Genomic DNA, 21,872 nt, shown 5'->3' with positions numbered 1-21,872 from the left:
AGGATCCGATGAGGATTTAGCTCGTAGGTTAGAGTCCGAGCTCGAGGAGATAGAAAACTTTAGGTTCTCCGATGACGGGGAGGATAGTGATGCCTCCACCTCGGGTCAGGGTTTGGAATACCCTTCTAGGATACCTGAGCACTACCTCGGATCCCTTCGTAGGGGGTTCGCTATCCCTGAGAACATCCTCCTTAGGATTCCGGAGGAGGGGGAGAGAGTTGACAATCCTCCAGAGGGATGGGTCACTCTCTACTTCAAAATGTTTGAGTACGGCCTCAGACTTCCCCTTCACCCTTTCGTCCAAGAGTTTCTTTTCCGAACTGGGCTGGCTCCGGCTCAAGTGGCCCCCAATGGGTGGGGTGTCATTTTCGCTTTGGCCATCCTTTTTTGGCTACGAGCTCGGGATAGTGAAGAGGCCGAGCTGTTAGATGTAGACCAGCTCCTCGCGTGCTTCGAAGCGAAAAGGATAGCTAAGAAGCCTGGTCGGTTCTATATGTGCGCAAGAAAAGGCGCAGGCGGTATAGTTAAGGGGCCGACCTCCATCAAGGGATGGGTGAGGAAGTGGTTCTACGCTTCTGGGGAATGGCTTGCAAAGGACGAGTCAGGTCGTTCCTTCTTTGACGTTCCCACTAGGTTTGGGAACCTAGGTACGGAGTAGTCCTTACTTCTTGTGATAACTTTATTTCTTGTTATTCAGGTCTGACTCAAATTTTGTCTTTGTGTAGTTTCAATCCGACCAGTCCCCGAGCTTACGCAAGCCTCCTTCGACACGCTGAAATATTACAAGGAGCGTTTTCCGAGGGGTAGGAAGGTCGGAACCTTGGTGACCGACAAGCTGCTGCTTGAGTCCGGGCTGCTAGATTACAACCCCGCAGTTCGTCCCATTGAATCCTCAAGGCCGAACTCCGAACTTGGTATGCCGAGCTTGCTTCCCCCCTTTTTCCTCTAACCTTGTGTTGACCCCTGTTTTTATTTTGCAGCCATGGTTTGCGGATTTGCAAGCAACGTGAAGCGCAAGTCCAAGGGCCGAGCCCATGCTCTTGAGGCCGCCCAGAGTTCGAAACCTGTCACCCCTACTGTGGTAGGGCCAGCCTCGGAAGATCCAGCCCCAGTGATTGAGCTGGAGTCTTCTGGGGGTCCTTCGAGGGAGAAGCGCCCCAGGGATCAGACCGAGGCAGTGGACGTCTCGCCCTTGGGCGAGGAGGTGAGGGAGGAAGTCCCTCTGAAGCGAAGGAGGAAGAAGAAGAAGACCACCTCCCCCTTGGAGGTCGGAGCTCGTGGGGCCTTGCCTGCGAGCTTCGCAGATCGGGTGGACGATCATGAGGCCAGGATGGGCGGGACGTCCGATGTGACGACACGGTTCAGAGTTGAGCCGTCAAGTTCTGGGGTGAGGGACCAGGTGTCCCGCATCTCGGCCGCAAGTTTGGACCGCTGCCTAAGGAAGGCGTCCAAATTTGTAAGTGACCCAGGGTCCGTTCTGCAGAGGACCATTGACTACGCCGCTGAGGTAAGATTGGTGTTTTTGCTCAATTTACCTAATAGGTAGCTCGGTCTAACTTCTTATTTGTACCTTTTCTCAGGCGTTCGTTGCTTCCATTCAATCGGCTCTGGCCGTGAAGGCCGAGCTGGATGGGAGGGAAGTTCTGGCAGCGAGGGAGAAAGAGGAGTTCTCTGCTGCCTTGGAGGCTGCTTCCTCCACCATGAAGGATGAGCTGCTGAAGGCTCACTCTGAGGTGGAAATTTTGAAGGCCGAGGTGGAGACCAAGGCCGAGCTGCTGAAGAAGGAAGAAGACAAACGCAAGGCCCAGCTCCGAGCTGCCCATGCTATCACCAAGGGCTTGGAGAAGGAGAAGTTCCAACTCCTCAAGGAGAAGGACGACATGCTCCAGGCGCTTGAAGCGAAGGAGGAGGAGCTGAAGCATGCGACTGCCGAGCTGGAGACGGTGAAGGAGCGTCTCAGCAATGAAGCTCTATTGGAGGAATCGTTTAGGCAACATCCTGACTTCGATGGATTTGCCAAAGACTTCTCTGACGCGGGCTTCAAGTTTCTCATGAAGGACATTGCTTCCGACATGCCTGACCTTCAGATCGATCTCGGTGGTCTGAAGAAGAGGTATGCTGAGCAGTGGGCGTCTGGGCCTAGCGGCACCCCTGGCCCCCAAGCGTTGGTGGATAAGTACGTCAGAGATCTGGACTCTGACTACTCCGACCTCGAAGAGGATCAGGTCGGCACCACTCAAGAGGGCGCTCCTCAAGCAGGCTCTTAGGCGACCACCCTTCAAGAGGCTTTTCGCTGTCTTTCTTCTCTTCTCTTTTGTTTTTTGTTTGTAAGTGTCAGGGCAGAGCTGCAAGGTCTATAAGCCTTGGCTCTGCTCTCCATTCAATAAAGAAGCTCCCATTTGTTTTTACTTTGTTGTTGGCAACATCTTTCATTTCTTTGCTTTTTCTTTGAACTGCAGCCAATGTCACCTCGCACCTCTTACTTTTGAGGTCGCGCCTTAAAATAATTTGAAAGTTTGAATTTGAATCTCTGTCTAGAATTCAATGCATTGCACCAACTCTGGATTTTTTAACATCGCACCCTTAACTTAAAAACGTTAAAAGGCTAAAATCCTAAGTCCGTAGCTGTTCTTCATATCGTACATCGTACCCTCAGGTTCAGAGGCTTGATCATTTTGAACTTTTCACATCTTCCCTTTACCCTGAAGGTTTGAATTTTAAGTTCATCAGTGGTTTTGGCATCGCACCTCGTACCCTTAGGTTTTGGAGGATTGAATTTTAACCGACTGCTGGAAAGTGATCGCGTGGGAGTCCGTGGCCCCCATTTAATTTCTGGTCGAACTCGGAATCATGAAATTAAAACATCACATTTATTCCGATCATAATTCTTTTGAAACAGTTTTTGCAGATCCATTGAAAATCCTTTTGGCATTTCAAGGATAATAACGCTTCAGGTGCTCCGCGTTCCACGGGTGCGCGAGGACGTCTCCTTTCAGATCGGCCAATACGTACGTCCCAGGTCGGACTATGCACTTGATCTCAAACGGGCCCTCCCAGGTCGGATCAAGGGCACCCACATGGGTTTGGACCCTCCTTAAGACCAGATGTCCGACCTGAAAGGTCCGAGGTCGAACGCGGACGTTGTAATGTCTGGCCATTCTGCCCTGATATTCCGCCAGGCGTAGCTGGGCCATTTCTCTTCTTTCTTCCAACAAGTCGAGGTTGAGGAGCAGCTCTTCCTCATTTGCCGTAGGCTCGTAATGCTCTACTCTGTCAGATGGCATGCCGATCTCAACCGGGACTACAGCTTCGGAGCCGAAGGCCAGGGAGAACGAGGTCTCACCCGTCGATTCTCTTTGGGTGGTCCGGTACGACCATAGAACCTCTGGTAGCTCCTCGGCCCACCTGCCTTTCTTAGAGTCCAGTCTAAGTTTGATGCCTCGCTTGATGATCTTGTTGACTACCTCCACCTGCCCATTTGCTTGCGAATGTGCGTGGGACGAGCTAAGGTGATTTATGCCAAGCTTGCTGCAAAAGTCTTTGAACTTGGCATTGTCAAACTGCTTCCCATTGTCTGTCACAATGGCCTGCGGTATACCAAAGCGACATATGATATTTGTCCATACGAAGGACGTGACTCTGGATTCCGTTATGTGGGAGAGCGCCTCGGCCTCGGCCCACTTTGTGAAGTAATCCACAGCAACCACAGCGAACTTGGTCTGGCCCTTGCCCAAAGGGAAAGGACCAATGATATCTACCCCCCACTGCGCGAATGGCCACTAGGCCGAGATGAGGGTGAGCAGCTCGGGAGGTTGGTGGATTATGGTTCCGTAGCGTTGGCAATTGTCGCAAGTTCTAACGAACTTCTTGGCGTCCTGGCTGAGGGTCGGCCAATAGTATCCTTGTCGGATCACTTTGGCTGACAGCGACCGGGCGCCTGAGTGATTGCCGCACGCTCCTTCATGGATTTCTCTGAGGACGTACAGGCCCTCTTCAGGGGTTAGGCATCTCAATAGAGGCAGGGAAAAGCCGCGTCGGTACAATGCTCCACCTCGGACCACGAACCGAGCTGCTCGCCTTGCCAACTTTCTGCGCTCCTTGGGGTCTTGTGGTGAGTTGCCCCTAATGAAGTCCGCAATCGGGTCCATCCATGAGGACTCTGGAGCGCCGATCTCCATCAGATCTGGCTCTGAGATCGAGGGATTATCTAAGATCTCGACGGGGACCGACCTGGCCAGGTCGGTCTCGTACGCCGATGCTAACTTGGCCAAGGCGTCAGCATTAGAATTTTCTGCTCGGGGAACCCGGCTTACTTCGTAAGTTCGAAACTGGGCGAGGTACGATCTGACCTTGCCCAAATACTTCTCCATTCGGGAGTCTTTGGCTTGGTACTCTTCCTTGATCTGGCTCACAACCAGCTGGGAGTCGCTGAAGACCTTAACACAAGAGGCCCCCAATGCTCTAGCGATTCGCAGGCCGGCAATAAATGCTTCATACTCAGCCTCGTTGTTAGAAGTCCGGAAGCCGAACCGCAAGGCATACTCGAATCGCTCGCCTCCTGGTCCGAGCAAGAGGACCCCGACCCCGCACCCCTTCTCATTGGAGGATCCGTCGACATAGATTGTCCACGGTAGGTCGGACTCGCTCAGCTCGAAAGGTGGTGTGAGCTCGGCTATGAAATCTGCCGCTGCTTGTCCTTTCAACGCAGTTCTGGGTTCGAACTGGATGTCGTACTCACTTAGCTTCATTGCCCACTTCATCAGGCGTCCAGAAGCTTCTGGCTTATGGAAGATGTTTTTTAGGGGCAAGTTAGTGAGCACCACCACAGTATGGGCTTGGAAGTATGGTCTAAGCCGTCGGGCCGAGGTGACTAAAGCAAGAGCCAACTTTTCCATTTGAGGGTATCTGGTCTCGGCTTCGGTCATAGCCTTGCTTGTGTAGTAGACCGGGTTTTGCCGCGCTTCCTCTTGCTTGATTAGGGCCGAGCTGACGGTGCTGTCAGACACTGCTAAGTACAATTGGAGCTTGTCCCCTGGCATGGGTTTGGCGAGCAAAGGTGCCGAACAGAGGTAGCTTTTCAACTGCTGAAATGCTTGCTCGCACTCCGCTGTCCATTCAAACGGCCCTTTCCTCCGTAGGACTGTGAAGAAAGGAAGGCACTTATCTGTCGATCTTGAAACAAACCGATTCAGGGCCGCAATCCTGCCATTGAGGCACTGAAGCTACTTCAGCGTCTTAGGTGCCTCCATCTCGAGCACGACTTTAATCTTTTCGGGGTTGGCCTCGATTCCCCGGTTGTTCACCATGAAGCAAAGGAATTTTCCCGAAGAGACTCCAAAGGCACATTTAGCTGGGTTGAGCTTCATTTGATATGTCCTCAGAACCTCGAAGGCTTCGGTCAGATTGGAGAGATGCGACTTAGACTGCTTGCTCTTGACAAGCATGTCGTCCACATACATTTCCATATTCCGGCCGATCTGCTTGGCGAACATTTTGTTCACCATTCTCTGGTAGGTCGCTCCTGCGTTCTTTAACCCGAAGGGCATGACCTTGTAACAGTACAGACCTTGGTCTGTTATGAATGCGGTATGACCTTGATGTGGGACATGCATCTTGATTTGGTTGTACCCAGAGTAGGCGTCCATGAAGGTGAGCAGTTTGTGCCCGGCTGTGGCGTCCATGAGCTGATCAATCCTCGACAGTGGGAAGTAATCTTTCGGGCATGCCTTATTTAAGCTCGTAAAATCTACGCACATTCTCCACTTTCCGTTAGATTTTTTAACTAATACAACATTGGAGAGCCATTCGGGATACGAAATTTCTCTTATGTATTCAGCTTTCAAAAGTTTGCTAACTTCTTCAACAATTACATCACTCCGCTCCTTGTTTATAGGTCTTCTTTTTTGCTTTACAGGTCGAAATGATGGATCTATGCTGAGGCGATGCGTCATAATTTTCGGGTCAATGCCTGGCATGTCCTCATGGGGCCACGCAAAGACAACCGAGTTGGATCTGAGGAAGTGGATTAGCTCCTCTCTGTTGGTGGCCCCCAGCTTAGTTCCTATGCTTACTTGCTTCTCGGGACTAAGCAGAGGAACAAGCTCGAGCTCCTCAGTGGGTGCGGCAAACTCCCTCCTCGGCAGGTCGGCCTTGAACTCGAGCGTCCCATCCCTACTGGGGAGAGTTTCAAGGGCGCAGACCGATGAGCCTTTGAGTGCGGAGGCATAGCACTCCCTTGAAGCGGTCTGTTCTCCTCAGACCGTGCCCACGCCATTGGGGGTGGAATACTTCAAAACTTGATGAAGTGTCGAGGGAATGGCCCGAAATGAGTGGATGATGGGTCTCCCAAAGATGGCGTTATAGGCCGATCTACCGTCAATCACCACGAACTCGGCCATTTGGGTGACCCGAGTTTAGTCCTGCCCAAGCGTGACCGGCAAGTCGATGCAACCCTCTGGGATGACCGATTCTCCAGAGAACCCAACCAGCGGTGTCAGGCTTTTCTTCAATTGCGACCTCGTCCATCCCAGGGCGAGGTAGGTCGGTAAGGACAGGATGTTAGCAGATGCGCCTCCATCTACCAGCACCCTCCTGACCACCACATGATCAATCAAGGGAGCGATCACAAGTGCGTCATTGTGGGGCAGGTGGACCTCCTCTAAGTTTGTACTGCCGAAGGTGATGGGGCAGGTCGGCCTCGGCTCCCTGATGATGCACACCTCGCGCCTGGCTGCACGAGCTAGCTCCTTTCTTTTATGTCCGGACTGACCCCCGCTTGGCCCTCCGAAAATGGTATTGATGACCGCAGGTCGGTCAGTGCGCCGGGGCGGCGTCCTCGAACGCTTCCGCTCTTCCTTTTTCTCTGCCGAGCTGGTCCTGGGCTTTCCCACAAATTTCTTGAAGTAGCCATCTTGAATTAGATCCTCAATTTGGCGCTTCAACTCCTAGAAGTCCGACGTGTTATGGCCGTGCTCCCGATGGAAGCGGCAATACTTGTCCTTGCTGCGCCTCTCCGGGGCTCCCCGAAGCTTCTCAGGACGTTTGAGCAGTTTTTCCATTCCAGACTCCTCGACGTTCGTTAGGATCTCGGAAATTGGAATCGTGGTCGGGGTGAAGCACTCGTAAGGTCGGCTTCTGGTAGGTCCGTTCTCCGCCCTCCGATACTCAGCTCGGCCGCTGGAAAAGGATCCCTTGTCCTTGGACTTGGGATCTGTCTTTTCTATATCTTTTCCACTTCTGCCCCGGTCGATCTTTCGTTCTGGTCGGCCGGTTTTGGTTCGGAGGAGCTCATGTCCATCGATGACTTTCTTCGCCTTCTGAAGCACCTCGGCGAAGGTGGCCGGGGCCTCCTCTCCAAGTTTCACGGTGAGGGCCTCGTCGGCTAGACCGGTGAGAAAATAGCACATGGCCGAGTCATCGGAGCAGTGTGCGACCTTCAACTGCTCCTCCTGGAATCTGGTGACATATTCTCGCAGCGTCTCACCCTCCTTCTGTCTGATGGTGGCGAGATGGGTCGCTGTCTTTTTGTCATAATGCCGAGAAAAGAACTGGGCGAGGAACTCCCTTCTCAGCTGAGAGTAGGTCGAGATCGACCTGGCTGGCAGTCTCTGATACCACAATCGCGCGCTGCCAGTAAGCGCGATCTGAAAGGCGCGGCATTTGATTGCGTCTGATGCCGCTTGGAAATCCATGAGGCCTTCAAAGAACTCAACATAATCCTTGGGGTCTTTCGACCCATCATAAGGTTTCACGGTAGGAGCTTTGAACTTCGGAGGGATCGGTGCTTCCAAAACGTCCGAGGTGAAGGGCGATTCTCCCAAGTCGCCATCGTTCAGTGGACCTTCTTTCTGCTCACATTTGGCCTTTAAGGCCTCCACCTGAGCGTCGAGCTGGCCCCTCAGCTGGTCGAACTCCTCCCTTGTAATCACTCCTGCAGGAGTTACTGGGTTGCGAGAGGATTCAGCCTGCTGGTTGGAGCTCCTGTGTGAGCGGGATGGTGACTGTCCTTTTCGGAGAGATGAGCCTCTCTTTCTGTTGAGGTGTTCACGGAGGTCTCCTCTCTGGCGAGTGTGTCCCTCGCTCTCGTTGTCTTCGGGATGTTCCTCCTCAACTGGGCCGAGGTGGGAACCCCTTTGCTCGCGTATGTCAATGCGCGTCATTCGATTTTCAGATCGGGACCCTACGCCTGCAGCTAGTATCATCTCGTTATACATTTCCTCCATGGACCGCATTTGTGTGCGCATTGCCTCCATTTCTCTCTGGAGTGCGTCAAAGTTCTCACTTGGTGGAGCCGGGGCTGGACCCTGGGCGCCCCTCTTGGAGGTCCCACCTCGGCCACGAGTGGCCTTGGATGTCCTTGGGTGCGCAGGTGGTAGGACAGGCGCGGTGATTCGTGCCGACCTGCGGAGGGGTTCTGTTGCTAGGCCGTCGTGACCTTGCCCCTCTACCACTGCTGCTCCGACCTCCCTCTGGTGGGCATCGCTGGCAGCTAGAGTCCTTCGATCTGCCATATTGGTCGAGTTTGCTGGTTGAACCATTTTCGCTCGCGTATTGGTTTAAAAGGATTGGGATGACTTAGATTGTCGTCCCCACAGACGGCGCCAAATGTTTATGCAAGGATATGCACAACAGTGTATTTCAGATTGCAGCTCGAACTCGGCCTCCGGACCGATCTGAATACTTGGGCGGACCTGCAAAAAAGGTGAGCACTTCGACGATCAAGTCAGTATAGGTCGGATTCCCAGTTTAGTTCGAGGTCAGAAATCATCGTACCTGATCGTGGAGTGAGGTCCTCTACTTATGGGTGGTAGTCCCGCTAATCTCGCGACGGTTACACCCGGTAATCTCGGGACCGTCGGTTACACTCGATAATCTCGGGACCGACGGTTACACCCGATAATCACGCCGCTGACAGTAGCTCACATCGGCCCCTACCGAGCTTCCCGATAGGTCGGACCTCGACCAGGTTCACCTCGGCCCTCATACTTAGCATCTGTCAACGCTAGTGGTGGTGATCTCGGCGGTCCGAGCTGGGCAAGACTCATGAGTCATCTTGGAGTACCAATAGGGGTCCTCCATGTGTCCAGTGTATTCTCTTCCCCAAACACATTTGTTTTTTTTTATATGCGGATATAGTTCATATCTAGTTTAACTAGTTTAAAATTGCTACCTTTAGATGAAGAAGTATTAGAGTCTTTTGTTTGTGTGGTGCAAAATTTAGGTGAAGAAATACACTCTGTAGACTGCACTTCGATTTTTCCTTAGTTCATATTGTCAAAGATTCAAATATGATTTGAGTGGTGCAAAATTTAGGTGTGAATTCTTGTATATATGCGGATATAATATATATCTACAACTAAATACCAATTGGGTAATTATAGGAACTCAATAGTAGGATATATTTTATATTTATCATATAGGTTTATCTTGTAATTATATTTGATTGCATTCGCTTGGTTAATGTTATAAGGAGTAATTCATAATAATTAAGCATATGTTAGGGTGTCTAACTTGATAGAATAGGTTTTTTGAGCTTTGTTTGTTAATTGTAATTTGATGTAACACTGTATAAGTTTATATGAGATTGAGGCTTTAATATTTAAATATCATATCCGGATGTATTTTATATCTATAATTAAGTACCAAATTTGTAGTTAATAGGGTGTATATTATATCTAATATTCCACGTAATTATCTTTGTCGTTCCAAAATCCACTATGAAGCTTGCGCACGGGCATAGAAGTGCTACCTACATGACATTTATAAAAGTACATTTATTTACATAATATTTATAAAAATACAAATCATTGACATTTATAACAAATTATTCTCTATAAGTTCGAATAATACATAGTATGAAAGTTATAAAACAGGATTAATAGGTATATATATTATATTCATCGTATCCATAATAATATTTGATTTCAAAAATCCTCACGGTGTATATGTTATATCCTAAAATATATATATTAATAATTAATTGTTAAAATTCTATAGTAATACATGATATGCAAGTTATCATACTTTTTAAAGACGTACATACATAATGTTAATTACATCGCTAATAATAGTTGATTTCAAAAGTACAAGTAACATATATGTTATAACTTATATAAAACGTAAACATAAAAATGGAATAACGAAAAAACATGAACATAATTGAATGCATAATAAGAAATATATATATATTATATATATATGTGTGTGTGTGTGTGTTTCTTTTGATGTATAGATAAATTGTATTTTCTTCTCCTTTCAATATTGACGTCAATCAATTCATGCTTCTCGTTACTTATCTTCTGTTAAAGGATTTATCACTAAAAAAAATTAAATACATAGATCAGCAGCCATAAACTTCTCACAAAAAAAACTAAAGCAATGCTTCTATATTCTACGATCACCAACCAAAAGAAAGCATGTGGAAGAATCTTCTTCTCACCAAAAAAATTAAAGCAACAACCATATTCTTAAAATTGTGAGCAGCAGCAAACCGTGAGTAGTAGTAAATCGTGAGCAACAAACATACTTAACCTTAGTATTAGTGCAATGCAGCATTAAATCGTGGAAAGAAATTGATGTTGAACAGAAGAATATCTACTCCATGCAAAAAACAGTGGGAAGAAATTGATGTTGGAAGATCGTGGGAAGAAATGAAACGTGCAGAAAATCGTGGGTAATGAAACTTGCAGAAAATTGTTGGTATATTTTCAATTTGAAATCATGGATAAATCTACATATTAATTAATTTTGAATTTGATCATGATAATCTTTTTGTAATTAATATATGAATTAGTGAATTAAGGGATTATGGAAAAAATTGGTACGAGGCCAACAATAATTAAAGGATTATGTTTACAATTTATGGATTTAAATCTTTTAGATTTCAAAAAAAATTAACAATAATAAATATAAATGCAATAAATAAGGGTAAAATCAATATTATAATAAAATCCTACCTGCAGAAATCTAAATATGTAAAATTGGAAAACTTTAAGCATCTGTGAAAATAAATTTCTAAAAAAACTAGAGATTAACTCCAAACTTAATGAAGAAGGAAAAATTAGAGTTGGGTCTTATTTGTTTGCTTAGCCGAACAATCATGCTACATTATCTTGGGTTTTGGCTCCACTATTTTCCAATAATCTCCTACTTGGAGACAAAACACCTATTCTGTCTCCCACTGCAATAACAGTGTCTCTCATTAACTCAGTTTTGACTGCACCAACAACTTTCAACTAATCAACATCCTCTTGGCACCCACCAAAACTCAATCCCTACTCCATCGACAACCTCTACTTTCTTCTTGGCACCAACCAAGTTTCTATATATGATTATCCTAAGACTACGCAATCATAAGTGGTTTTGTCTCATGTAAAAGATACAACCACGAGCTCCCACTTGAACTAATCCATCTGATGCTTCCTTCTTCGATCTCGACCAATGACTCTTTAGATATAAAATAAATATTAGTCGATGGTATAATATCTTAATTTATTTTCAATTCAAATCTAGCGTGCAATCTTTCGTTTATTTTACTCTTCCAATAGTCACCAAACACAAACTATTGACCAAAAAAATATAATATTAAATTAATAAAAGTAAAAATGTTTATATGAATTCAAATAATATTAAATTTAACATATAAATTATATGACGACCGGTAAAGACATTTTTGAAACGTTACATAAATTTTTACAATATTCCCACGAATAAATCCTGCAAAACAAACATTGCTATCAAAATATTCCCAGATATTCTTATAAATTTTCTTACAAACCAAACGTGACTATCTGAAATTCCGAACATCTAAAATTTAGGGCATATGAGATTCCAAGCATCTAAAAATGTCAGGTATCTACCTTCCAAAAAAAAGCCCTTAAGATGTGTTGGGTGGTGGGAGAAGTGCCAAAAATATAGAGGAAAATTACTAATTTTTAAAAACTTCTAAAAATTGAAATCAAAATAAACATATACTCTTCTACTATATATATATATTTTTTATTGTTATATACTTTTATGTTAAAAGAATATATTCCAACTACCATTATATAATATATTTTTATCTCGTAATGGTATGATAAACATATACTACTTCAAAAGTAGTTCTTAGTGGTATGATATTTTAGGTTATATAATATATAGCTTTTGGTGGCATAGATTCAAATAGTAGGTTTTATATAATCTATATTGTGTCATATATTCAAAATCCAATCAACTCCCTAACACAATTTTTATGATTTAGAAAAAATTTTTTTATGAAAAACTGTAGTCTTCTATGTGGGTGTGGTGATGTTTGGGAGATTTTGATTTTCAAATTAGAGATTTTAAAGATTTCAAGGATTTGAAAAGAAATATATGAATTTCATGAAACATGGCTGCATGATTCAAAACAAAAATAAGGTAATCCTCCAAATTCTAAATTTATTCCATATTTGATTTGATTTTTTTATCTTTATTTAAAATATATTAGAAAGGACCTACAGACAATTTTCCTAATGAATTCCACGTGTATCAATATTTAGACAATGATATAAATGGTTAAAAAGTTAAGCTAATTTGAATAAGGCTAGTTGTGTACTAATCCCAATATTCAAAATTTTCCATTAAGTTGAGTTAGTTAGGTAACTGTGCGGTCTGGGTTGGGCTAAGATTTTAAGAACAGATTAATTAAAATAAAACCGGTTCAAATCAGACCGAACCGGACTGAACTAAACCAAATACATAAATATACATACATATATATATATTATGTTTTAGTAGTTTAGAACTTAGGGTTTCAGTCTTTGCCGCCGCTCGTCCCTCTCTCTCTCTCACTCTCACAGTCTAATTCCATCTTTCTCGCCGTCGCCCGTCGCCGGTCACCGGTCGCCGCCGTCAGACGAGGTACTTGTTTGTTTCAGAAGGAATCAGTTCAGTTCCACATGAGATTACACCTTATTTTTACGACTACTTTTGTTGTTGTTATCTTCTCTCTATAGTACTTGCATCTGAGTTGTGATTGTTTCAGACATGGAAGTTGCGGTCGAAGCGGCTCAGGAACTCACCGAATCTCACCACGATGTGAAGCTTTTCAACCGCTGGACCTTTGATGATGTCCAGGTTACATTTTGTTTTTTTAACTGCTTTGTTTGGATGCCATGTTGATTTCTATGCAACTTCTGATGCTATTCTGCTTTTCAATTATTGGGCTTTTCTCTGATGTTTGTTCCGTGGTCTTCCCATCATAGCTTCGTTTTTGGATTTCAATGTTCATTCAGTATGGTAGGCTTGTTATATAGTGTGTCATTTGGCATATTTCTTCCTGTACCGAGATTCAAATTGTTCCTCCAAGTTTTAGTCATCCAACCTTGTACTTTGTAAGACTTTGCAACTTGTTTGTGTGATTAATCATAATCATTATGGTAACCTTTCCGTTTCTCCTTTTCAATTATTTTAAACTAATTATGTTTCTTGTTTCTTTTTTTTTTTTAAACATTATCAAAATTGCATAGAAATTTTGGAAACCATCCAAACAAGTTTCTTCTTTCTTATTCCCATTTTCAATTGGTTCTAAAACATAATAAAAAATATTTTTATCATACTTGTGGATGTTAGGGTCCTCTAATTAATTTTTTCTTTGTTAGAAACGAAGAAGTAAAAACAAGAAACAGGAAAGTTACAAAACTGGCCCTAAATGCCTGAGTTTTGCAGTTCAAACTTTTGTAGTGTCCCTTGATGGGAATGATAAGATATGTCTTTTTATTTTGGTATTTGTTTCTGATTCCCCCTCTTTTTTTAGTGTTGATGTTTTGTTTCTTGTAATGGGAGAAAACAATTAAGGGTTTGAATCCATTGTCTACACTTTTCATTTTACTTGCGAGTTATGATCAGATAGTGTCACAGTGAGAAGCTTTTCTTTTCTTTTTCTTTTTTTAATAATTTGTATTTGCTAATTTTGTGTGGTAGAATGGTGGTTGGTCTGTACTATTTGGCTTAAACTTGGCTTGTAATACCAAGTACATTTTCTTACTGTCCCTTGTGTGATGATTCAGGTTAACGACATCTCTCTGGTGGATTATGTTGGAGTTGCACCTGCCAAGCATGCAACTTATGTTCCACACACTGCAGGTCGTTACTCTGTGAAGCGTTTCAGGAAGGCCCAATGCCCAATTGTGGAGAGACTTACAAACTCGCTTATGATGCATGGTAGGAACAACGGGAAGAAACTAATGGCTGTGAGGATCATCAAGCATGCAATGGAGATTATTCATCTACTAACTGATCTTAATCCAATTCAAGTTATCGTCGATGCTGTTGTTAACAGGTATAATTTATATGATCCACTGAGTTCCATCTATGAAGTGTTCTATTCACGTTATACCATGATTGGTTAATCATGCCCGTTACAATTTGGCAGTGGACCCCGAGAAGATGCTACTCGAATTGGTTCAGCTGGTGTCGTTAGGCGTCAAGCTGTGGATATATCCCCGCTGCGACGTGTAAACCAGGCAATATACCTTCTCACAACCGGTGCTCGTGAGGCTGCCTTTAGAAACATCAAGACGATAGCAGAATGTTTGGCTGACGAACTCATCAATGCTGCAAAGGGCTCTTCAAATAGGTAAATATTATCTCTCTTACTGAACTGATGATGTCTCATCCATCCTTGAACAGCATGGCACTGAGTTCTTTTTTTGTCTGTTCTTGCAGTTATGCCATCAAGAAAAAGGATGAGATTGAGAGAGTTGCAAAGGCCAATCGTTAAGGATGATTGGAGGGAAGAAGATGAGTTTTGTTTGGTTTTTTTTTGTTCTTTCCCAAGTTTTTACGGACATGGTTGTCAATGTTTTGCTTTGTTTTCCTTGCGACGTAAATTCATCCAATACTTGATTAAGGATTAAGGATTAAGAGTATTGATATTGGTAAATTGCTGAAGTTTAATTTATCTTTGCGTTTATAGATTTGTGAGATATTTTCTATTTTGAATCATTAATCTTATGGTTTAGATCACTGCATATTATGCTTTGAAGAATTGAATTATACCAAATAGTCCTTTGATCCTCGACGTTTTAAGAATACGGTTTGGTCCTTTGTTCTTATTTGTTCGGAATCAAAGTTGTCTTTTCCACAAAGAGAAAAGAAATAAAACTCAATTTGGTCTCTTTTAAGATGCTTAAATTTTCTTAATGGTTTCAAAAACTCTCAATTAGATTATTTTCTAAAAACTAATTAAACTTTGTGAATAAAAAGCTGACACAACATTAGTTTAACTCCAACGAAATAACTATTTAATTAGGTAAAATATACTTGGTAAAATATACTTTTAGTCTTTGAGTTTTAAGGTAGGTTTTTATTTGGTTCCTGTGTTTCAAAAAGTGACAGTTTGGTTACTATATTAATCCTTGAGAAATAGTTTTTAAAAGATTCCTGGAGTTAAATTAAGGGAAATTGGGGTTTTTGACCGCACTAATAGTTCAAATTGGATAAATGAACCCCTTTTGAAAAAATCTAATTTTTGATCCCACCTCTACTTAATTTTGAACCCACTTTAGTGAAAAGACAAATATACCATTATTTATGATACAACATAGTAAAATCCTAAACCCCATCTCGGACGTTTCCTGGCCCAACGAAAATTTTCACCCTTTCTCGAACGTTTCATTTGTCCTAAAACCCTAAAACTCATCCCGGATTTAACGTTATCTCGGACGTTGGACGATTCATCCATCCCGGACCTTACGAAGTTATCTCGGACGTTTCTCTTCCATTGTTTCGCCCTACGAAGTCATCGATCGCAAGGTTAGTGGTCGGGTAGATTATAACAAAATTTTTAGAAACGTTTGTTGTTCTGATATCATTATCGGCGCTATCTGAAGCAGCCATGTAGATCTAGGGTCATTTTCATGTTTTGCTTGCAGGACTGAGAAATTTGGGGAAAAAATCAATCTCTGATTCAATCCCGGATGATTTTGGTCCGGGATAGAGTACGGGATTGAATCCGGGATCGAATTCGAAGTGGCTGCATAAGCCTTCCATCCCAGACCTTATCCCGGACCATTTCGCCTCCGGGATGAAAGGCATAAAATCATTTTCTGCCTTTCATCCCGAAGGCGAAATGGTCCGGGATAAGGTCTGGGATGGAAGGCTTTCCATGCCTAATGCATTCTGCCTTCCATCCCAGACCTCATCCCGGACCGTTTCGTTCCGGGATGAAAGGCAGAGAATATGGTTTCATTTTCTGCCTTTCATCCCGGAGGCGAAATGGTCCGGGATAAGGTCTGGGATGGAAGGCAGAATGCAAACACTTCGAAATTTTTTTTTAAGTTGGTCTGCACTGAACGTTGTTTTTAATTTCCTTGCATTAGTCTTTATCTATTTTTTTTTTACCTTTGTATAGGACATATAATGGATTTGAGACTAATTTTAAACCGTGATGACTGGTTTCCGGCCACGTTGACCAACCTTGCCCATGTAGATAAAACCAGTTCTAGGCTGAAGGGTAGGTTAACCCCAACCCAGTTAGACATGTTTAGGCAAACGTGTTTCGGTTCTGTTTTGGACATGGACGTAGTTTTTAACGGTCCATTAATACATCATCTATTATTGAGAGAGGTTGAAGAGCCTAGGTAGGACATCATTAGTTTCGACCTGTTTGGGAAAAGGGTCTCCTTTGGTAAGCGGGAGTTTGACCTAATCACCGGCCTCAGTCATAGGATGATTAGGGTAGATAACGATATTCCTGGCCGACGACTTCGAGCACGTTACTTTAAGGATAGTGTCAGGGTTAAGTGTATTGAGTTAGAGAAGATTTTTATGGAGGCAGTTTTCGACGATGATGACGATGCTATCAAGGTTGGCATAGTTTACTTCGTCGAGCTTGCCATGATGGGGAAGGAGAGGAAGCAGTTTATAGATACGACCCTTTTAGGGGTTGTGGATAGGTGGGAGCTGTTCGGCAATCACGACTGGAGTTCGTTGATTTTCGAAAGAACACTTTGGAGCCTGAAGAATGCCCTGAAGGATAAACTACCGGCGTACCAACAGAAGGCCAGAAATGACCCCACACACCAAGAGACTTATAGTCTCTACGGGTTTCCGTACGCATTTCAGGTTAGCGAGCTTTAAGTCAACTATATAATCGTATATATTATTTAAATGCATTATTGATTTGACTTCACTGGATTCTAGGTATGGGCTTACGAGACGATATCGACGTTGAGTCTGCGCGTAGCCACGAGGCTGAGCGACGACTCCATTCCTCGACTCCTTAGGTGGTCGTGCACTTATTCTCGTGGGTTTCTTACTCTACAGAGAGACATGTTCGATAACACGATGGTAAGTAATTATCTTGACCCCGTGCGATTCAAATTTATTTTTTCATTTGGGTCTAATCATAAGTTTTTTGCAGTCCAAGGTTAAGGAATACTTGGTTTCGACGAATGCTGAGGCAGAACACATGGTCCGTATCATGCGTCCACCGGAAGCCCGCGCTATACCTGCCCCGCCGGCTGTACCTGACCCGCCTGCAGTACCTGACCCGGCTGTTGTACCTGCCCCGACTGCAGTACGTAACTCGCCTGCAGATTTGGAAAGGGGTACTGAGGAAAGAAGGGTGAAGGACAAAGGAAAGAACATCATAGAGGATCCGATAGAAGAGGCCGAGACATTGGACGATGATGCATTACAGGGTCTTGCATTAGACGATGCTGGACCTAGTGGAAATGATAGCGAAGCCCTACAGAAGAGGTCGAAACGGAAAAAATTAAAAAATAAGATCAGTAGACGGTTGAAGAGGCTCGATGACCGAGTTGGTGCTATCGAGGCCACACTGACTGGCTTCGAGGCCACACTGACTGGCTTCGGGGTCGCCCTGAAAGGTATCCAGAGATACCTTAAGAAAATGTCGAAGGTACGCATTTTATATGTATATAACATTAGGTATGTTTAGTTATTAATTATGATTAGTTGGGTCCGAGATAACGCTCATTGGTCCGTACTTTTCGTGTAGGGTAAATTCCCTGATCCGACCAAATATTTTGGACGTGGGGGTGGGCCCGATGATGATGATTCATCGGATCAAAGGCCTGATGAGGCCCAACACGAGGTCCGAAGAGTATGGACGAGGACCGGAGGCCGGAAGAGGTCCCTAAGACTGACGAGTATCAGACCATGGACGATAATCCGAAGAGTATGGACGAGGATCCGAAGAATATGGACGACGATCCGATGTTTATGGTTGAAGACCAGGGTACGACAACGGAGCGGGACAATGCATCGACTGCTTACCCCGATCGTCCTGTCGGTTTGTTTCAGGTAAGTCCTATTTCTATAACGCTATTATACGTTTGTGCTTCCATATACCAATATGATTAACATTGGTTGTATATTAGGATGCCACTGTTGGAATGCAAGAGCCGGACGTTGCATCAGATACGCGACCCGTCAGCCGACGCGTTAGGCGTCCCTATAAGGACTGGGCACCAGACGCAGTCATTAAGGTAGACTGTCATTACATATACATATTAGCTGTCAGCTGTCATTACACGAACTCACGTGTGTATTGTGTTTTAGGTTGAACCTTACCTTGACCCGGACGAATATGACCTTCAGCAGGCCCCAACTGGGCGTGGGCTACGCAAGAGGCATTACTCGTGGAAGCTTAAGGATATATACACACCAACCGGTCAGCGTGGGATCATCGTGGATAGATACGACCTAGTATGTCCCATTCTGCCGCAGTTGGACGATAAGTTCCAGAGATGGATGGATGACCCGAAGACGGACAGGAGATTGCGGTCCACTGCAACTGGTTTCCAAAAGAAGGAATGGTATCGCGATCTATTGGACCCTAGTGTTGAATTGAAGGACGAAGTAAGTACATGTTACTATATTCGTAGTACTATATTCGTCAATATGTTTGATTACATCAATGTGGATTGGTTAAATGTAACAGGTACTTGATGGTCTCGTCCTGTTTACAGCGAAAAAGTTGGAGAAGTGTCTCCATCTATGTCGCAAGAAGTTTGCGATAGGCGACGTACTTTTTTCGGTAATTACTTTTTACTTCTTCCGGTTCGAACTAATAAATGCTGTTTTGAACAATTCTTTAACTAATGAATTACTTTTTAACTGCTATATAGACTCTGCTGAATCGGACAAACGATCCATATGCGGCCATGAAGCCTGGTGTATTGTCCACTAGGATCAACTACCCCTGGCGCGAGGAGAATACAATCTGGCGATATGTCCATGGTAGGCAGTCGGACCACAACGTGCCCTAGAGTGATGCAGACATCGTGTACACCCCCATGAACGTAGGCGGGAACCATTGGGTGATGCTCGGCATCGACCTTGTACAGGGCGACATAACCGTATGGGATTCACTCCAAACGGTCACTCCACTTGATGAACTTGAGAAGGAGTTGAAGCCCATGTGTACAATCCTACCTGCGCTGCTGCATCATGGCGGGATATTTTCAGTTCGCCCCGACTTGCCAGTGGTGCCGTGGAGGGTGCGTCGGGTTCGCGTACCACAGTAGAGCAGCACGATTGATTGCAGGATTTTCTGTGTTCGGTATTTCGAGTACGATGCCACCGGGTCAAATATGGACACTTTAACCCAAGATAATATTGTATATTTTAGGCGTCAGTACGCTGTACAGATGTGGGCGCGTTGTCCCATTTTTTGAATAGTATGCATTTTCGATATTGTTTCTATGTCATGGTTCATTATTCTAGCATCATACATGAATGACACATTCAAATACAATCTCCCAATTAATAATGATAATAATAATATAACACATAGGGTTATCAATGCATGCATGCATGGTTGGTTGCTTGGGATACAAGTTACCATATAAATTTATGAAAAAACAAGTTACCAATACATCATACATTCACGCTGTGTTAAGGGGTTCATTACATGTTTTGCAATTGTGCCCCAATGTACCACACCGACCGCACTTACGTGTTTGGCGCACCTCGCCCGTGGAAGGAAACCTAACTGTCCGCCTCCTGCCAACTCTAGGAACCACATCTGGTGCTTCTACCGGTGTATCGACAAAATCTTGAGAACTGTTCCACGTTGAGACGTGGCCAATTGGAAATATTGGTTCTGCATAAGCCATTACCCAGGAGTTCGTCGTGTATGCCTCATCACACAGAGTGTACGGATTTATGTTTCGCATCATCGCCCCGGCAATAGCATGAGAGCATGGAATTTTAAAATAATCAAACTCCCGACAACTACATGTCTTAGAGTTGAAATCAACAATTGCCTTACAAATGGTGTGATGTCTATCGGAAACGAAAACCAAATTGTTCACTACGCCGAGCGCACCTTTTAATTGAGTCATAAACCATACTCATGATGCTACCGTCTCACCGTCGACAATAGCAAATGCAACAGGGTAAATCTGGTTATTCGCATCCGCACCAGAAGCTGTTAATAATACCTCTAAACTTCCCTTTTAGGTGGGCCCCGTCGACAACCAACACTAGTCGAATACAAGCCAGAAACCCTCTAATCGATTGACCCAAAGCCATGAAGACATATTTGAAATATTTTCCATCTTTGAGTTCCAATTCGAAAATAATACCTGGGTTCATGATTTTTAATGCTTCACCATAAGCTGGTAGTAGACCGTATGACGATGCTGGATCCCCTCTAATAAGTCGAAGTGCTTCTTCACTGGACCGCCAAGCTTTGTCATAACTTAAATTCACACCATACTCCTTCCTCATGTCTTGTATTATGTCTTTCGGTCTATACGTGCGGGAGACGTCTGTAAACTTCGCTTGGACAAGATGTCCGACCACCCAACTCTTGGCTTGCCTATGATCCTGTTTCAAAACTCCACCGTTGCATGTATGGATGCTATAGTATTTTTTTATCTTGAACAGATTGCAGTCCCTCAGCTTTGTAGCTCGAAGTCTCCAGGTGCAACTAGTATCAACACAGCGTAGTATATATAGTTCCGGTGTCGACTTTTTTACTTTAAACTGAAAATTCAGCCGCATTGCAACTAAATGCATTCTCAAACTCAACTTCTTCTTCGTATCAAATACTTCGCCCTCCTTAACATTATTTGTTCCAGAAGACTGTACTATGAGTTGCAACTTCTCATCATTAGGCTGTCCAGTGAGACCATCACACCCCATTTGTTGGACCGCTGCTTCATCCCTACGAATCTCAGCATGTACCTGTTCCACATCGGGCTCAGACTCTTCATCAAGTGCATCGTCATAGTCATCATTCACAAATTCTGCTTCATAGTCTCCTTCTTCTGACTCTCCCAACAGGTCATATGATTCATCACTTTCATCTTGATTATCATTCCATAATCCCGACACATTCCAATCACATACCCTGTCATCTCCTAGGTTACATGGAACAACATCTGATTCCAATGGTGTTAAATCTGCTATATCATGACCTAAATGCCCGTAAAAGGGGTGTGGTTGTTGGGAAGAAGAAGGGTTCGATGATGAGGAAGGAAATGAATGTATCGAATCTGTGGGTCTTTGGAATTGGGGAATACAAGCTGTGAGCATACAACTCGAGGATACGTTTTGGCCTACATGATATGGGAAAGAAGGCATGTACGTTTCATTCTCATGTACCTGCTTTGGCGTAGTAGATATTTATATAGGCAATTCAGAAACATCTTCACGAGTTAAAAAAAAATTCAGGTCATCGTCATCAGTTATCTCCATTATACAAACTTTAGTTTTAAAATGATATACGCGTCTAATTATAATATCGAACTGAAGGGGGTTTATATTACTCAATCTATACACGTGACCTAGAAATTCTCTGTACGTGGTTGTACTATCCACTGTCAATCCTCTCGTGCGACCACCAACGTAATCTTTTTCACTATCGTTCCATT

At 44.0% G+C, this 21,872-nt stretch overlaps 2 protein-coding genes across 2 annotated transcripts; both read left to right on the top strand.

Moving 5' to 3' along the window:
* The first annotated feature begins 12,737 nt into the window (after positions 1-12,737).
* LOC111020760 (small ribosomal subunit protein uS7) lies at positions 12,738-14,923 on the top strand. The gene is made up of 5 exons (XM_022297510.2): positions 12,738-12,882; positions 13,007-13,098; positions 14,031-14,302; positions 14,396-14,599; positions 14,689-14,923. The coding sequence occupies exons 2-5, from the start codon at positions 13,009-13,011 to the stop codon at positions 14,741-14,743; spliced, it is 621 nt and encodes a 206-aa protein (XP_022153202.1). The 5' UTR covers positions 12,738-12,882; positions 13,007-13,008; the 3' UTR covers positions 14,744-14,923.
* A 2,468-nt stretch (positions 14,924-17,391) lies between these two features.
* Positions 17,392-19,670, top strand: LOC148210266 (uncharacterized). The gene is made up of 6 exons (XM_088126718.1): positions 17,392-17,887; positions 17,987-18,291; positions 18,369-18,476; positions 18,550-18,849; positions 18,932-19,027; positions 19,119-19,670. Exons 2-6 carry the CDS (start codon positions 18,094-18,096, stop codon positions 19,257-19,259), a joined length of 843 nt encoding a protein of 280 aa, XP_087982844.1. The 5' UTR covers positions 17,392-17,887; positions 17,987-18,093; the 3' UTR covers positions 19,260-19,670.
* The last annotated feature ends 2,202 nt before the right edge of the window (positions 19,671-21,872 follow it).

The sequence above is a fragment of the Momordica charantia genome (genome assembly GCF_013281855.1).
Source record: "Momordica charantia cultivar OHB3-1 chromosome 7 unlocalized genomic scaffold, Mcharantia_2.0 BLBB01000007.1, whole genome shotgun sequence".
NCBI lineage: Eukaryota > Viridiplantae > Streptophyta > Magnoliopsida > Cucurbitales > Cucurbitaceae > Momordica > Momordica charantia.
Note: the sequence above shows the minus strand (reverse complement) of the source record. Positions and strands in the feature narration are given on the sequence as shown.

What these genes read in the sequence shown, in the direction of transcription:
- LOC111020760 (XM_022297510.2), top strand. Translation starts at nt 13,009, where the DNA reads ATGGAAGTTGCGGTCGAAGCGGCTCAGGAACTCACCGAATCTCACCAC. An exon ending in GGACCTTTGATGATGTCCAG is followed by an intron (nt 13,099 to 14,030) that starts GTTACATTTTGT and finishes GTGATGATTCAG; the next exon opens with GTTAACGACATCTCTCTGGT. An exon ending in GCAAAGGGCTCTTCAAATAG is followed by an intron (nt 14,600 to 14,688) that starts GTAAATATTATC and finishes CTGTTCTTGCAG; the next exon opens with TTATGCCATCAAGAAAAAGG.
- LOC148210266 (XM_088126718.1), top strand. Translation starts at nt 18,094, where the DNA reads ATGGACGAGGACCGGAGGCCGGAAGAGGTCCCTAAGACTGACGAGTAT. An exon ending in CACCAGACGCAGTCATTAAG is followed by an intron (nt 18,477 to 18,549) that starts GTAGACTGTCAT and finishes ATTGTGTTTTAG; the next exon opens with GTTGAACCTTACCTTGACCC. An exon ending in GTGTTGAATTGAAGGACGAA is followed by an intron (nt 18,850 to 18,931) that starts GTAAGTACATGT and finishes TAAATGTAACAG; the next exon opens with GTACTTGATGGTCTCGTCCT.